The following is a 17901-nucleotide window of genomic DNA, read 5'->3' as shown; positions in this document are numbered from 1 at the left end:
ATAATAATAGAGCATTTGGAACTGTCAAACACAATACTAGGGGAAGATTAAGTCACTTTGCCTGTGAAAGGTCTTGATAAGGAAATTCTTGGGCCTCGTGGAGCACTAGAAAATAATTGAGTTTGCATGTGTTTTTTTTTTTTTTTTTTTTTTTTGAGGATAAGATCTCTGGTTTATCAGTCTTTTTAGTAATCAGGAAATGAAAATTAAAACAAGGAGATAACTCAGAGTGGCAAACATTAAAAAGCCTGATAAGACCAGGTGTTGGTTAGGGTATGAGAAACTCCTATAGTGATGTTACTAGTGTAAATGTTTAACTTTGGAGAGCAATTCTGGAATACAGGCACTTTACTGTGCTTTGCTTTATTGTGTGTGTGTGTTTTGAGACAGAATCTCACTTTGTCACCTTGGTAGAATGCTGTGGCATCATAGCTCACAGCAACCTCAAACTCCTGGGCTTAAGTGATTCTTTTGCCTCAGTCTTTTTTTTTTGGTTTTTGGCCGGGGCTGGGTTTGAACCCACCACCTCCGGCATATGGCATATGGGACCGGCGCCTTACCCCTTGAGCCACAGGCGCCGCCCTCTCAGTCTCTTTCTTCTTCTATTTTGCACAACAAAACTGAAATTAAGCCAGTTAATAACCCTACAATGACTTGTAAATGTTCAAGTGAAAGAAAGAGTCCCATGTTTCTCACTTTAAGGCAAAAGCTAGAAATGATGAGCTTAGTGGGGAAAGCATGATGAAAGCTAGGCTTCTTATGCCAAACTGTGAGCCAAAGTTATGAATGTAAGCAAAAGTTCTTGAAGAAAATTTAAGTGCTCCTCCAGTCAACACATGAATGCTAAAAAAATGAAACAGCCTGTTCCTGATATGGAGACAGTTTTAGTGCTTGTGATAAATGATCAAACCAGCCCTGACACTGCCTCAAGCCAAAGCCCAATAGAGAGCAAGGCCTTAACTCTTTCAATTCTCTGAAGGCTAAGAGATGAGAAAGCTGCAGAAGAAAAGTTTGAAATGGGCAGAGGTTAGGTCATGAGGTCTCTATAACATAGAAGTGCAAGGTGAAACAGCATCCAGATCTAGCTAAGATCGTCAGTGAAGGTGGGTTCACTAAACAACAAATTTTTGAGATATATGGAATAGCCTTCTGTTGGAAGAAGATGACGTCTAGGACTTTCATAGAGAAAAGTCAGTGCCTGGCTTCAAAGGACAGGTCCATTCTCTGGTTAGATGACTTTAAAGCCAATGCTCATTTACCATTTCAAAATTCTAGGGCTCTTAAGAATTATGCTAAATCAGGGCCAAGTGTGGTGGCTCACACCTGTAATCCTAGCACACTGGGAGAACGGGTGGGGGGAGAGGATCCTGACATCAGGAGGTCTTTTGAGACCAGCTAGAGGAGTAAAAGACCTTGACTCTAAATGCAAAAAAAAAAAAAGAATTATGCTAAATCTACTCTGCTTATGTTCTATAAATGAAACAGCAAAGACTGGATGACAATCACATGTTTTCAGCATGGTTTGCTGAAGATTTTTAACTCACTGTTGAGACCTACTGCTCAGAAAAAAGTTCCTTCAAAATATAACTGCTCATTGACAATATACTTCGTCACCCAAGAGCTCTGATAAAGATGTATAGGAGATAAACGATGTTTTCGGGACACAATATCCACTCTGCAACTCATGGATAAGGAGTATTTTGACTTTCATGTCTTATTATTTCAAAAACACATTTTGTAGTTGCTTAGCTGCTGTAAGTAGTGATTCCTCTGATCTGAGCAGAGTAAATTGAAAAACTTCTGGAAGGGAGGCGCCTGTGGCTCAGTGGGTAAGGTGCCGGCCCCATATACCAAGGGCGGCAGGTTCAAACCCAGCCCTGGCCAAACTGCAACAAAAAAATAGCCGGGTGTTGTGGCGGGCGCCTGTAGTCCCAGCTACTCAGGAGGCTGAGGCAAGAGAATCGCCTAAGCCCAGGAGTTGGAGGTTGCTGTGAGCTGTGTGATGCCACGGCACTCTACAAAGGGTGATAAAGTGAGACACTGTCTGTACAAAAAATAAATAAATGAATAAATAAAAGTGTTTTAAAAAAAAAAAAAGAAAAACTTCTGGAAAGTAGTCACCATTCTAGGTGCCTTGAAGAACAGTCTTGCTTCATGGGAGGAGGTAAACATATCAACATTTACAAGATTTTGGAAGAAGTTGATTCCAACACTTATGGATGACTTTGACAGGTTCAAGACTTGAGCAGAGGTAGTAATTGCAGCAGATGTGATAGAAATAGCAAGAGAACTAGAATTAGAAGTGGAGCCTGAAGATGACTGCATTGCTGTAATCTCATGATAAAACTCAAATGGATGAGGAATTGCTTCTTATGAATAAGCAAAGAAAGTGGTTTCTTGAGATAGAATCTACTCCTGGTGAAGATGCTGTGAAAACTGTTGAAATGACAACAAAGCATTTAGAATATTGCATAAACTTAGTGCAATATTTATGCAATATTTATGCAATATTTAGAATATTGCATAAACACTGCAGTGTTTGAGAGGATTAACTCCAATTTTGAAAGATATTCCAGGCTCAGTGCCTGTAGCTCAGTGGTCAGGGCGCCGGCCACATACACGGAGGCAGGTAGAGTCAAACCCAGCCTGGCTAAACAACAATGACAACTGTAACAAAAAAATAGCCGGGCATTATGGCGGGCACCTGTAGTCCTAGCTACTTGGGAGGCTAAGGCAAGAGAATTTCTTAAGCCCAAGAATTTGAGGGTGCTGTGAACTGTGATACCTCAGCACTCTACTGAGGGCAACAAAGTGAGACTCTGTCTCAAAAAAGACATTCCAGTTCTACTGTGGGTAAAATGTTGTCTAACAACATCTTCCACAGAGAAATCTTTCTTGAATCTGAAAATATAGCAAACTTCATTGTTGTCTTATTTTAAGAAATTGCCACCATGATCAGTCAATAGCCACCAACATTAAGATAAGACCTTCCACCAGCAAAAAGGTTATGACTCACTGAAGGCTCAGATAATTATTACCATTCTTCAGCAATAAAATACCTTTAATTACATTTTGTACTTTTTAAGATGAAATAGTATTGCACACTTAATAGACTACACACTACTCACTATAGTGTAAACAACTTTTTTTTCTGTGACAGAGTCTCACTTTTTCACACTGTGGGTTGAACCTATTGTTGGATTATTAAATCAATTTAATGAATTGCAACTAGAATATTTTTTCTATTTTGTGTGTACTTTTAAAAAACTTTATTTTTTGTTTGGGACAGTCTCATTTTGTCACCCTCGGTATAGTGCTGTGGTGTCATAGCTCACAGCGACCTCAAATTCTTGGGCTCAAGCTATTCTCTTGACTCAGCCTCCCAAGTAGCTGGGACTACAGGTGCCCGCCACAGTGCCCAGTTATTTTTTTTAGAGACGAGGTCCTGCTCTTGCTCAAGCTGGTCTTAAACCTGTGAGCTCAGGCAATCCACCCACCTTGGTCTCCCAGAGTGCTAGGATTACAGTTGTGAGCCACAGCGCCCAGCCAACTTTATTTTTATTTTATTGTGGTTAATAAAAACACCTAGTTGGGCAGTGACCGTAGCTCAGTGGGTAGGGTGCCCGCCACATGCACTGGGGCTGGTGAGTTCAAACCCAGTCTGGGGTTTGAACAACAACAATAAAAAAATGCCAGACAGGGCAGCGTCTGTGACTCAAAGGAGTAGAGCACCAGGCCCATATACAGGAAGTGGGTTCAAACCCAGCCCCAGCCAAAATCTGCAAAAAAAAAAAAAAAAAATAGCCTGACGTTGTGGGGGCCTGTAGTCTCAGCTACTCGGGAGACTGAGGCAAGAGAATCACTTGAGCCCAAGATTTGGAGGTTGCTGTGAGCTGTGACAGTACAGCCTCTACTGAGGCCGACATAGTGAGACTCTATCTCAATTAAAAAAAAAAAAGATAAAAACACCTAACATGAATGGGTGGGGCCGCATCTATGGTGCATCTTAGAATGGGTACAGGCGATTGCACTAATGTACACAGCTATGATTTAACAATAAAAAAAAGCAAAAAAGAAAAAACACCTAACATGAGATATAATACAGCATTGTTGACAATAGGTACAATGTTCAATAGCAGATCCTTAGAATTTATTCATCTTCCTTAACAAAGTTTATGCTCATTGATTCGTAACTCCCCATGTCCCCTCCCTCCAGTCCCTAGCAGCCACTGTGCAATTCATTGATTCTATGAGTTCAACCACGTTAGGTACTTCATATACTTGGAATCAGGCAGTATTTTTCTTTCTGTTTCCATCTTTCAATGAAATAGAATATGAAGGTAATAAGTGTGAGTGTAGTTTCCTGAAGATTTTGTGTTACTTCTCTGGGGTTGTGTGTGTGTGCTGGAATGTATTTCATACCCTGCTTCATCATTAACAAAGTTTTCAAGGTGGCCCTGGAGAATGTGCATAGTAAGTCTTACATTGAATGCTCTCATTCATTCATTCATTCAGGGAATGCTGAATGGCTATTATGCCAGGTACTATTCTGAGTACTGGGGACAAAAAGTCCCGAGAGTTTACATTCAAATAAAATAGTGTCAGGTGTGATGACTTCTGAGCAGAGAAATAAAAGCAAGGTGAAAACTAAAAGCAGGATACTGGGCTAGGAAATGAAAGAGGTACAAATTTAGATAAGAGAAACCAGAAAGTCTTTTCTGAGGAAGTGATACCTGATCAGGAACCTGAACAAAGTCAGGGAGGAAGCCACAGGAAGAAGAGGAAAGTGCTGGCTTCAGGCAGCTGGCTCAAAGGCTGCTCGGCACTGCACAGCAAGGAGCCCCGCAGTCCAGACTACAGAGAGGTAGAGGGAGAGAGGCCAGATCACTCGGAGCCCTCCTGGATTTATTCCAGGTATGGTGGGAAGTCAGTGAAGGATTTCGAGGAAAGGAAAGACCCAATCAGATCTGTGTGCCTGCAAACTGACTGGAGCCCAGAGTGAAACCTGGGACATTCAGGAGCTCCTGCAGGAGAAAATGATGCCTTGGACTGGGGTAGATGTGGTGTAAGGAGAAATAGTCAGATTTAAAATATATTATTGAAGTTAGAGCTAATTGGAACTGAGGGTTGAATAGTTCAATCATATCAGTATTGTGTATTATAGTAAAAAATTTTTTTTTCCTTTTTTTAGAGACAGAGTCTCACTTTGTCGCCCTCAGTACAGTGCCATGGCATCACAGCTCACAGCAACCTCCAGCTCTTGGGCTTAGGCGATTCTCTTGCCTCAGCCTCCTGAGTAGCTGGGACTACAGGCGCCCACCACAACGCCCCGGCTATGTTGTTGTTGTTGTTGCAGTTTGGGGCCAGGTTCAAACCCACCACCCTCAGTATATGGGGCCAGCGCCTTACTCACTGAGCCACAGGTGCCACCCCATAGTAAAATTTTACAAACAACCTACATACCCCTAGGAATGGAAATGCATACATAAACCTTTGTATATTCATGCAATGGAATTTGAACAGTAGGTCAAATGAATGGCAAAGCTTACTTGCATTAAGGTAGAGAAATCTTAACCGTGTTGAATGAAAAAGAAAATTGTAAAGGATACCATTTATGCAAATTTTAGAAACACAACACATACCTATGTCATGAAAAGATAAAAATATGGATAAGCAGGATTGTAAAGAGGTTAATTTTGAGGAAAAGTTGGGGGAAAAGAGGGTGAGGTCTTTGACAGCAGAAACTGGAGTTCATGTGAGCAGCCTGAGCAACATGGCAACCAACACCCAATCTTTACAAAAATTAGCCAGGCATTGTGGTACACCCCTGGAGTCCTAGTTATTTGGGAGGCTGAGGCAAAGAATCACTTACGCCCAGGAGTCTGAGGTTGCTGTGAGCTGTAATGATGCCAATGTACTCTGGCTCAGGTGGCAGAGCAAGACCTTGTCTAAAAAAAAAAAAAACAAAGACATGTCAGTTTACGTTTGTGCTAACATAAATAAATAAAAATAAAAGAATAAAATAAATAGGAATCACATGAAGCAAATATGGCAAATGTGGGTATGCGGATGTCTTTTGTATTTTTACTTTCCGTGCTTCTTTTGTATCTGAAAGATTTTATAATTTAAAATGTTTAAGTTTGGGGCAGCGCCTGTGGCTCAGTGAGTAGGGCACCGGCCCCATATGCCGAGGGTGGAGGGTTCAAACCCAGCCCCAGCCAAACTGCAACAGAAAAATAGCCAGGCGTTGTGGCGGGCACCTGTGGTCCTGGCTGCTCAGGAGGCTGAGGCAAGAGAATTGCCTGGGCCCAGGAGTTGGAGGTTGCTGGGAGCTGTGTGACGCCATGGTACTCTACTGAGGGTGATAAAGTGAGACTCTGTCTCTACCAAAAAAAAAAAAGTTTAAGTTTTGAAAAGTTTGTCCTGCCAATCAATACATATATTTGTAGTGTTTATTTTTATTGTTTGTTTTTTGTTTTTGAGACAGAGTCTCACTTTGTCACCACTGATAGAGTGCCATGGCGTCATAGCTCACAGCAACCTCAAACTCCTGGGCTCAAGTTGTCCCAGCCTTCTGAGTAGCTGCACTACAGGCACCCGACGTAGTGCCCAGCTATTATTTTAGAGACGGGGTCTTGCTCTAGCTCAGGTTGGTCCTAAACTCATGAGCTCAGGCAATCTGCCTGCCTCAGCCTCCCAGAGTGCTGGGATTACAGGCATGAGCCACTGCACCTGGCCATATATTTGTAGTGTTAAACATGCAGTTCCTTTACAGAGTTCCATAAATGAGAATGCAAATTTGTCTTGCAATTTTAGGTGCCTTATAAAGGTTATTAAGTCACTGTATTAATCACACCCTGGCAGATATTGTCAATGAAAGACACAAATGAAAAAGCATGGAAAATCAGTCTGCAGGGAATGACCCAGGCCCAGGCAACAGCAACAGGTAGCAGGGAATGATATTTCATAAGCGCATACCTGAGATGTATGGACAGTATCTGTTATGATGGCTATAAATAAAACAGATACTCAATACTTACTTCCAAGTAAAATGATTGTAGGTGGAATTTTATTTATTTAAAAAAAAAATTTTTTTTTTTTTTTTTGAGACAGAGTCTCACTCTGTCACCCTGCCTAGAGTGCCATGGGGTCCTATCTCACAGCAACCTCAAACTCTTGGGCTCAAACCATTCCCTTGCCTCAACCTTCAGAGTAACTGGGACTATAGGCACCCAACAGAATACCCAGCTACTTTTTCTATTTTTGAGTAGAGACAGGATCTCACTGTTGCTCAGGCTGGTCTTGAACTCCTGAGCTCGAGCAATCCACCTGCCCCAGCTTCCCAGAGTGCTAGAATTACAGATGTGAGCCATGCCTGGCTGTAGGTGGAATGTAAAATCTATAAAACACTCTAAAATAGCAGTCTCTTATTAAAGAGCCTCGAATTTCTTGGGATATTATGAACTTTAAGAATTGTTTTGTCTTGGTTTGTGGCTTTTATTCTCAGAGGTTCTGAGCCCTTGTATAGTAGGTGAGCTAAAGTTAAACTTTTACTCAGGATGACTGGTTATAGGACAAAGAATGCAACCACTAATAAGACCTATCATTTTAGGTGAGATTTCAAAACGCTGCCCCAGTAGATGTGGTGCTGTGGGTCTCACACACCCATCTTTCTGGCAGTGAAACATGAACCCTAACAGCTCTGTAAATCGGAGAGTTTGAATAGACCAGACACACCTGGAGATAAAGGGCTGGCGTGTTTTCATTAGGGTTGTGGATATGGACAGGTTGCAGTCTGTCAGGCCACAAATCTCCATTTTAAAGAACCCCTAATTATTGATTTACCTCCCCAGTGCCTGCTTTCAGGATGCATAAAGGCAGAAAACCTAAAAGGCCTGAAGTTACCCTTCCATTACCAAAAGCCGCTCTGCGGGAAGGCCCAACCCTTACCTGCCCACAGTTGCCTTCCCAAATGCCTGCTCTCCAAACTGCTGGCATGTTTGCTTTGGATTGTGGGTCAACATTGTTTAAAGTATGTCACTTTGCTGACATGCGACATTTGATTAGAGAAAGGAATATGGGAAATTGAATGCAAATCTGGCCATTCTTAGCAAAAAGAATTTATCTGTTTTTTCACAGATGAGCGTTGTCCATCATGAAATACAACTGCTGGTGGTTAGCATTGGAAAGTCAAATTTTGATGAGTGAGTCAGTCAGTTCCAAAAGTATGGAAGCTGAATTACAACCAAAACCTAACTCTGCCTACGTTTTTGTTGTTTTTTTACTATGGATGCTTCATTAATTTTTTTTTTTTTTTTGCAGTTTTTTTTTGGGGGGGCCAGTGCTGGGTTTGAACCCATCACCTCTGGCATATGGGGCTGGCGCCCTACTCCTTTGAGCCACAGGTGCCACCAGATGCTTCATGAATTTGTGTGTCATCCTTGCTAGGGGCCATGCTAATCTTCTCTATATCATTCCAATTTTTTTTTTTTTTCTTTTTTGAGACAGAGCCTCAAGCTGTCGCCCTGGGTAGAGTGCTGTGGCATCACAGCTCACAGCAACCTCCAACTCTTGGGCTCAAGCAATTCTCCTGCCTCCACCTCCCAGGGAGCTGGGACTTTAGGCGCCCACCACAATGTCCGGCTATTTTTGGTTGCAGCTGTCATTGTTGTTTAGTTGCAGTTGTCATTGTTGCCCGGGCCTGGATTTGAACCCACCAGCTCAGGTGTATGTGGTTGGCAGCTTAGCCACTTGAGCCACAGGCGCTGAGCCTCGTTCTAGTTTTAGTAGTGTGCTGTCAAAGTGAGCACCCGCCTGCCTTTTACCATCCACAACTCCCCTCTAACTTCTCCCTTCTATAACCTTTTGTTTTTTTAATGTGCACTTGGCAAAGATTTTTGTTTCTTTTTACTTAAGAGTATTTTGTTTTTAATGTGGTCATCTCTCCCTCTGGTAACACCCCCAAAATCTATGGGCTGTTCCGTTAGGATTAAATGAAAGAACTGTGGAATGAGGGGAAGGCTTTTCCTTTTCCTGTCTCAGCAAGACCACCATCTGCAACTTAAGAGTCACCCAACAGAACTTCATTTGTGACTGAGGGCATGATGAGGTGATATGAGTGGTAGTAGCAAGATGCTTTGCTGGCAAAGACCACCAGGCGGAGAAGCAGAAAAGAGACACTGACAAATGTCCTCGTGATCGTTCAGTGGCAACCAAGGAGATCCAGTAATCCAATAAGAGTATAATGTTGGTTTCCAGTTGGAATGATAAAATTGCTAGAAGGATAAAATACAAGAAAGACCCCATGTTAGTGGATTTCCTGTCTGTAACTATCCACTGTGTGCCCAGTGCTGTGCTAACAGACATTAATTTAGGGTAGGAGAACAGAGAGTCTGGTTCATGCGGCAAGACCCATAGTGAGCTGAGCGCATCCCCCCAATACTTTCATTCTTAGAAATTTATTTTTTAAATTTCCTCACTCATTAAGAGATACTTAATATACTTTACTGCTTTAATTAATATTCTTTAATAGGTATTTCAATAATAAATACTTAATAGATCAGCAGTGTTGATATTGGTTAAAAGTACTGTTAGGTTCATAGGTTGTAGAATGGCAAGGAATTATAGCAGGAGTAGAGATAGAATAGATATGGCCAGGAAGTTGTATACTCTAAGACTGAAGAATACGCTTTAATAACACCCCATGATTTCATCTCTAACTATAGTAGCTTGATAGGACTTTAGGAGACATCTTTGGTTTTGGAACAGTGATATGAGCTTATGATTATAAAAGTTGTATTTGCATTGTGTTGACCTAGGGCATCTTTGGAATTGTAAAATGAGAAGCGTATGCATTTTTCAGGCTCACTAACAATATCTAAAACATATTAAGCACTTTATGTATGTCTGACATGTACTTATTTGATTCTAACGCCAATTTATGAGGCAGGTTTAGATTACTGTCTCCATTTTATAGATAAGGAAACTGAGTTACAGACATTAACTTGCCCAGGGTCATAAAACATGTGGTAAGTGGCAGAGCTACTTTTGAACTCAGTAAGAATCTACACCTTTTACCATTATGAGCTGGACAGTACCTGGATGCATGGCCCCAGCAGTGTAAGCACCACATTTTATAGCACATGATAATGTCCCCTACTCCCACTCACCGAGGATTGCCTCCCTAACCTAGGAACTGCTGGTCCGCAATACCTTAATGACCTCATATACATATACACAAAGTGAACTAAGCCAATCATTTTTTCTTGGGTTCGTTGATCACTAATACCTAGAAATAATGCTGACTTAGCTGGTCGTTGTGGCGGGTGCCTGTAGTCCCTGCTACTTGGGAGGCTGAGGCAAGAGAATCACTTAAGCCCAAGAGTTTGAGGTTGCTGTGAGCTGTGATGCCACAGCACTCTACTGAAGGCAACATAGTGAGACTCTGTCTCTAAAAAAAAAAGAAAGAAAGAAATCATGCTGACCAATGCCCCGAGTCCATGGCAGACTAAGCTTGCTGTTAGCCAATGTTATGAGAAAACAGACAAGACAGCATGACCAGTGAGGAAGTGGGGTTTCGTAGGTGGTATTAAGGGGAATTATCCAAAACTTGGAAAAATCAGAAAGTGTACTCAATACCAGTCATGAATACTAGATGGAAATTGGTAAGGCCTTGTTGTTCTGGTTATTGCCTTTCAGAGTGAAGGTTTGAAAGATCCAGTATGTCACTTTGGGAAGTACAGACATTTTACCAATGTTGATTCTTCCAAGCCATGAGCATGATATGTTCTTCCATCAGTTGACATCCTCTGCAGTTTCTTTTCTCAGAGTTTTCTAGTTCTCTCTGTAGAGATTCTTCACATCCTTTGTTAAATATATTCAAAGATATTTCGTTTTCTTTGATAACTGTGATGAAGGGTATTACATCTTTGATTTGATTCTTGGCAGATATGAAGGCTACTGATTTGTGTGTCCTGAGAAGTCACTATGTGTCTTTATTAGTTCCAGGAGTCTCTTGGTTGAGTCTAAAAGAGAGTTCCTTCCTTGCCCTTCTAGCCTCTGCTGGTTGTCTACATTCCTTGACTGGCAGCTGCTCTGTTCAATCTCTGCCTCCATCTTCACTTGACCTCTGTGTCTTTATCTCCTCCTTTTATGTCTCTCTTTTTTCTTTTTTTTTAATAGATTTTATTTTATTTATTTATTTTTGTGTGTGTGTGGTTTTTGGCCGGGGCTGGGTTTGAACCGCCACCTCCAGCATATGGGACTGGTGCCCTTCCCCTTTGAGCCACAGGCCCCGCCCCTTTTTTGTCTCTTATAAGGATATCTATCATTGGATTAAGGACTACATTGGTAATCCAGGATGACTTCATCTCAAAGTCCTTAATCCACAAAGATTCCTTTTCCAAATAAGGTCACATTCACAGGGGCTGGATATGAGGACATGGACATATATCTTAGGAGGCCACCATTCAACCCATTGAAGGTCCTGGATGTGATGTGGTACCACTGTGTTTCAGAAAGCCCAAGGAAAAATAGAGTAATGAGGGCGGCGCCTGTGGCTCAGTCGGTAAGGCGCCGGCCCCATATACTGAGGGTGACGGGTTCAAACCCAGCCCCGGCCAAACTGCAACAGAAAAATAGCCAGGCGTTGTGGTGGACGCCTGTAGTCCCAGCTACTCGGGAGGCTGAGGCAAGAGAATCGCTTAAGCCCAGGAGTTGGAGGTTGCTGTGAGCTGTGTGAGGCCACGGCACTCTACCGAGGGCCATAAAAGTGAGACTCTGTCTCTACAAAAAAAAAAAAATAGAGTAATGAGCTTTTACTTTTTTGTCAGTGTTTCTTTTATTTACTAAACTCTCCAAGTTTGGGACCATGAAATTACAGAGTGACTGAAAAAAATATCAACCTTCAGCAGAGTGTATATTATATGTCTGAAGAATGGGCAAAGCTGGTTTTATTTGTATTTATTTATTTTATTTTTTTAATTTAATTTTATTTGTTTATGTTTATTTGGAAAGCCGATTTTAAAAACAATTCAATTAGGATGAGCCATTACATGCATTCCCCAAGTTACCTATGGGATTCCCAAATATAAATTCAAGAGAAAAATGGTGAAAGCCTGCCATTTGATCAGTGGAAGTTACTGAGTTAGTGGACTTAGAAATTTTACCTGGGATCACAAACTCAAAGTGTGTAGGAGACAGGTCAGGTTACAGAAGAAAGAGAGACCTGCCTGAGATGAGATCACTCAAGTAAAAATACATGAGGGAACAATAAAGAGACTCATGCAAATCCAGGATCAAGTGTAGGCCATAAAGTGTCTGGGTCATGTAGGGGATGGGGTTTGGATTTGTAGAAGCTCTAGGAGTTTGTGGATCTTCATTTTCATCTGATGGTCCACCAATAACATGACTGGCCTATATACCACTGTGTTTTTGTCTCTTGAGGTCAAATACAATTTTCAGAAATTTAAAAATGTAGTTCTTATAGTTTGCTAAGTTGTATACAAAATTGGTTAATGTCACACAAGACCATGAAATCATATCCTTCAGAATCATCTTACTGACAAAGAAGAAAATCATCGCATCTTATCCATTTTACACAATTATAGAGTGTCTAGTGCCCAATCAATTCCGTAAACAAAGTCCACTCACCTAGAAAGTTAGGTGACTCTTAAGGGGGCTCGTTAGTTGATGCTTTGGGATAACATGAAATTCATGCAACCAAAAAATGAAATGCAATACAATTCTCTTTTTGCCTTATTTCCAAATTTTGGATAATTCTCTTGAACATTTTCCCTTGTGATCAAAAATAATCTCTAATAAAGATAGTCAGCAAGTCTAAAGCCGTGTTGACCAGCATCTGTGATCAGAGAATTAACTTCTGTCTAGAGACAACATAAGGAACTAGGGTTGCATGTTCAATAGATTCTATGAGACAGAGAGGATGATTTTTGCTCTTAATTGTTTATCCATTTCAAAACTAAGGAACTAAAACTGGAGACGTCTTGTCCACTAAGGTTTTCCTGCAGTACCTATGAAAGTATGGTCAGAATTGTCTCAGATTTTAGTCTGCACTCTGAACTACTGGCCTTTTATATTCTAGGGCCCTGTTGTCTGATTCCTTTTTCAGAAATGTTGGTTATTTTTCTCTGGTACCATGTTTTATCCTTCATACAATCTGTCTTCTGACAGAATCTCTCTGCTCTTTATGACTCATACCTACCTTCCTACCCTTGGTTTCTACGTTGTAATGAATTTCCCTTTTTTGATTGAGCCAGTTGGTGGGTTTCTGTTTCTTATAATTGAGTCTAAACCAATTCAGTTGCCTGATCTTACGCCCTGGGGTTTCCAAGCCTCAGCTGAGACCTCCTTAATGGGATCCCGTACTTCCCTTGCAACTGAAATATCCAAACTAAAATTAATACTTGCCTGAAATTTTGAAAACTATCAAGGGTGAAATTTGAGCTAAGTCTTGAAAAATTAGGCAGTTCTTTATTTTAAAAAAATATTTATACAAAAAAGATATTTGTGGGGACTTCCACTTCTGAGAAGATGAAGTAGACATCCCCCCCCCTCATTTCTCCTGCTAAGTACAACTAAAAGTCCTGGGTACTATGCATTAAGCAAACATAAGACCCTGAATGGAAGAAAGAAGGAAGCAGACAGGCTGGGGACCCAGAGACTTGAGAAACCACACAGGGATGCCTCCCTTTGGTTTCCTTCTGACTTCATGATCCCAGACTTAGAATAGAAGATGCCAACAACCCATACTGTCAGTGAGTGAGAGCTCCAACAGAAGCCAGTTCTCTCCAGCAAAAGGACCAGGAGAGATACAGCCAAACAAAATAGAAAAATTTTAAATATTTACTACTCTACTCCAGCCAAGCACCTTAGAAAAAAATTGTGGCACCATCCCTACCCCATCAGCTAAAGCCAGAGGAGCCCAAACTTCCACTCATGAGAGACCATAACAAAATATCCCAATACCCCTGTGGGGCTGCTGTCAGAGAAGGACAAACAGGGAGCTGGGACTTTCATCCTTGCTGGCCAGTAACAAGGCCCATCCTCCTCCATGGTGTCAGTGGAGACCATACGGGGAGCCTGGACTTCCACCCCAGCCCAGCACTAATGAGGCACAGGAATAAGGAGCCCTCTCTCCTTGAATGTTTATGGGGGGGCCAAACAGAGGACGGTCTAGCTCCACCTGGCAGTGAAGAAACAGCACTGTTACATTTCAGAGTCTCACAACGTAAGATGTCCACGTTCCAATAAAAAATTGACTTACTAAAAACTAGAAAGATCTCTGTCTTAGATCAGGCTGTCATAACAAAATATTCTAACCCATATGGCTTAAAGAACAGGTACTTATTTCTCACCATCTGGGACTAAAGTCCATGATCAAGGTGCAACAGGGTCAGTGTGTAGTGAAGGGCCTTTTTAGTGGATTGCTGTGTCCTCACATGGCCTTTCTTTGGTGTAAGAACAAGGAGAGAGGAAGCAAGCTCTCTCTGACGTGTCTTCTTCAGTATGGGACTAGTGCCCATAAAAGAAGATACATCAGAGAGCTTGCTTCCTCTCTCCATGTTCAGGAGTTCAAGACCAGCCTGAGCAAGAGCAAGACTTCATGTCTACAGAAATAGAAAAAACTAATGTGGCATGTGGGGGACGCCTGTAGTCTCAGCTACTGAAGAGACTAAGGCAAGAGGATTGTTTGAGCCCAAGACTTTGAAGTTGCTTCAGAGCAACAGAGTGAGATTCTGTCTTTAAAAAATTAAGTAACAATAATGGCTTGGTGCCTGTGGCTCAAGCCGCTAAGGCACCCGCCACATACACCTGAGCTGGCAGGTTCGAATCCAGCCCGGACCCACCAAACAACAATGAAGGCTGCAACCAAAAAAATAGCCGGGCGTTGTGGTGGGCGCCTGTGGTCCCAGCTACTTGGGAGGCTGAGGCAAGAGAATCGCTTAAGCCCAGGAGTTGGAGGTTGCTGTGAGCTGTGATGCCACAGCACTCTACCCAGGGCAACAGCTTGAGGCTTTGTCTAAAAAAAAAAAAAAAAAAGGTCGACGCCTGTGGCTCAAAGGCGAAGGGCACTGGTCCCATATGCCGGAGGTGGCGGGTTCAAACCCAGCCCCGGCCAAAAACCACACACACAAAAATAAATAAATAAATAAAATAAAAAAATCTAAAAAAAAAAAAAAAAAAAAAGATTTCCCAAATGTTTAAAAAAAAAAAATTAAGTAACAATAATAATAAAAAGGACGTCTGAATGAAAATAAAAGACATCAGAATTTGTAGGGCATTGAAAAGTAATACTGATAGGGAAATTCTTAGCACTAAAATGTATACATTAGGAAAGAGGCTAAGTCTCAAATCAGTAATTAAAGCTAGCACCAGAGCAACATCAGTAAGTAAGAGCATACTAAACTCAAAATGACCAAAGGAATGAATAATGATTCAAGCATATATCATTGAAATTTAAAACAGAAACACAATAAAAATCAATGAAACAAAGAGGTGGTTCTTTGAAAAGATCAATAAAACTGACAAATCTCTGGGCTGAGTGAGGTAGCTCATGCCTGTAATCCTAGCATCCTGAGAGGCTGAGGGGGGTGGATTCTTGAGCTCGGGAGTTGAAGACCAGCCTGAGCAAGAGCAAGACCCCATCTCTAAAAATAGCTGGGCATTGTGGAGGATGCCTGTAGCCCCAGCTACTTGAGAGGCTGGGGCAAGAGGATCACTTGAGCCCAGGGGTTTTAGGTTGTGAGTTATGATGCCACAGCCCTCTACTGAGGCTGGCAAAGTGAGACTGTCTCAAAAAAAAAAAAAAAAAAACTTGACAAATTTCTAGTAAGACTGAGAAAGAAAAAAGAATACACAATTACCAACATCATGAATAAAGCATGGGCTATTGCTACAGATCCTAAAGACAACATAAGGATAGTAAGGGATATCATTAACAACCTTACACACAATTAATTGGATAACTTCAATAAAATGGACCAAGTCCTCAAAAAACACAAATTACCACAGCTCACCAAATATCAAATTGATAGTATAGTCTTGTATGGCTGGGTGCAATGGCTCACACCTATAATCCTAGCACTTTGGGAGGCTGAGGTGGGAGGAGCTCTTGAGCTCAGGAGTTCAAGACCAGCCTGAGCAAGAATGAGACCTCATCTCTACCAAAAAGAGAAGAATCATCCAGGCCTAGTGGGAAGCACCCATAGTCCCAACTACTTGGGAGGCTGAAGCAGGAGGATCTCTTGAGTCCAAGAGTTTGAGGCTGCTGTGAGCTAGGCTGATGTCACAGGTGCCCTAGCCTGGGACAAGTGAGTAAGATTCTGCCTCAAAAATAAATAAATAAATAGTTTTGTAACTATTAAGGAAATTGAATATAAAATATAAAAATTTTCCTCAAAAGGCATAACCAGGCCCAGATAGTTTACTGAAAATTCTACCAAACGTTTTAAGAATTAACACCAATTCTATACGGTCTTTTCAGAAAATGGAAGAAGGGATAGGGTTGAAGAGTACTCAACAAAATAATGGCTGAAAAGTCTCCAAATTTGTCAAGGAAAATTGACTGATAGAATCAAGAAGCTGGGCCATTTTGTAAGGCCAGTATTACTGTGATGCCAAAACCAGACAAAGTACCCAAAAAGCAAACTACAGGCTGTTGTTCTTCATGAATAATGCAAAAATCCTTAACAAACTATTAGGCAATAGTATTAATAAACAGTCTTTCCCCTCGTTGGCGGGCAGAAGCGGCTGAAGCGGTGCTGGGTGCGTTCCCCTTTCCTCTCCTCAAGCGACCTCCCCCGGCCCTCTAGTGCTGCGCTGTCTCTTCACAAGACTGTCCCAGCCCAGATATGGCTCATGGACAGCAGAAGATTCAGTCCCGGCAGAAAAATGCCAAAAAGCAAGCTGGACAAAAGAAGAAACAAGGACATGACCAAAAGGCTGCTGCCAAAGCTGCCTTAATATACACCTGCACTGTCTGCAGGACACAAATGCCAGACCCTAAGACCTTCAAGCAGCACTTTGAGAGCAAGCATCCTAAGACTCCACTTCCTCCAGAATTGGCTGATGTTCAGGCATAAAGTTGTTTACAGGTGAATTCATGACACCTTTGACTCTTCTACTGTCTCAGACCTTAGGTAACAAACCTGCAGCTGCTTTTCTAACAAACTGTTGATCAGCAAAAATAAAGGGGCTACAGGAACACTCATTTTTATGCTGTTACCTTTTGGGCTTCATGCAAAGACAATTCTGTGTAAATGTACAGTTGACTCTGATTTGAAAATCTGAAAAATCAGTCCATCCTTGTTATAAAAATTTTTTTTACAATTGTAATTATATTGATGTTCATATTGTATAAAATAACTCATTTAATAAAGTAGTACTTTGATTTTACAACATCAAAAAAAAAATTAAACAATAAACAAAAAGAATTACATACCATGACCAGATAGGGTTTATTCAGAAATGCAAGGCTAGTTCCACATTCAAGATTAATTAATGCAGTCCAGCTTATTAATAGGCTAAATATGAATCATGCATTAAATATTTGACAAAATTTTGTACGCTTTCATAATAATAACAACTCAGAAAAGTCAGATTAAAGGAAAACTTTCTAACTTACTAGAGACCATCTAGAAAAAAATCTACAGATAACATTTCATTTAATGGTAAAATACTAAATCCCATCCCCTATAATTAGGAATAAGGCAAGGATGTCTGCTCTCATTTCTCCTATTCAACAGGGTTAGAAGTTCTAGCTAGTGCAATAAGTCAAGAAAAGGAAATAAATCCTGTATAGATGAAAAAGGAAGAAATAAACTATTTATCTTTGCAGATGACATGATTGACTATGTAGACAGTCTCAGAGAATCTACCAAA

At 41.2% G+C, this 17901-nt stretch overlaps 1 protein-coding gene and 1 non-coding gene across 2 annotated transcripts; one reads left to right on the top strand and one right to left on the bottom strand.

The window, feature by feature from the left end:
* Positions 1-8404: 8404 nt before the first annotated feature.
* LOC128591012 (U6 spliceosomal RNA) lies at positions 8405-8507 on the bottom strand. The gene has a single exon (XR_008381464.1). It is a non-coding gene; the product is annotated as a U6 spliceosomal RNA (small nuclear RNA).
* Positions 8508-16871: 8364 nt separating this feature from the next.
* LOC128590590 (zinc finger protein 706-like) lies at positions 16872-17307 on the top strand. The gene has a single exon (XM_053597938.1). The coding sequence runs from the start codon at positions 16872-16874 to the stop codon at positions 17100-17102; it is 231 nt and encodes a 76-aa protein (XP_053453913.1). The 3' UTR covers positions 17103-17307.
* Positions 17308-17901: the final 594 nt, after the last annotated feature.

This window comes from Nycticebus coucang, chromosome 7 (assembly GCF_027406575.1).
Source record: "Nycticebus coucang isolate mNycCou1 chromosome 7, mNycCou1.pri, whole genome shotgun sequence".
NCBI lineage: Eukaryota > Metazoa > Chordata > Mammalia > Primates > Lorisidae > Nycticebus > Nycticebus coucang.
The sequence above is the reverse complement of the archived record's forward strand: the minus strand, read 5'-3'. Positions and strand labels throughout refer to the sequence as shown.

Bases quoted from the DNA above. Each gene is read 5' to 3' on its own strand.
- LOC128590590 (XM_053597938.1), top strand. From the start codon at position 16,872: ATGGCTCATGGACAGCAGAAGATTCAGTCCCGGCAGAAAAATGCCAAA.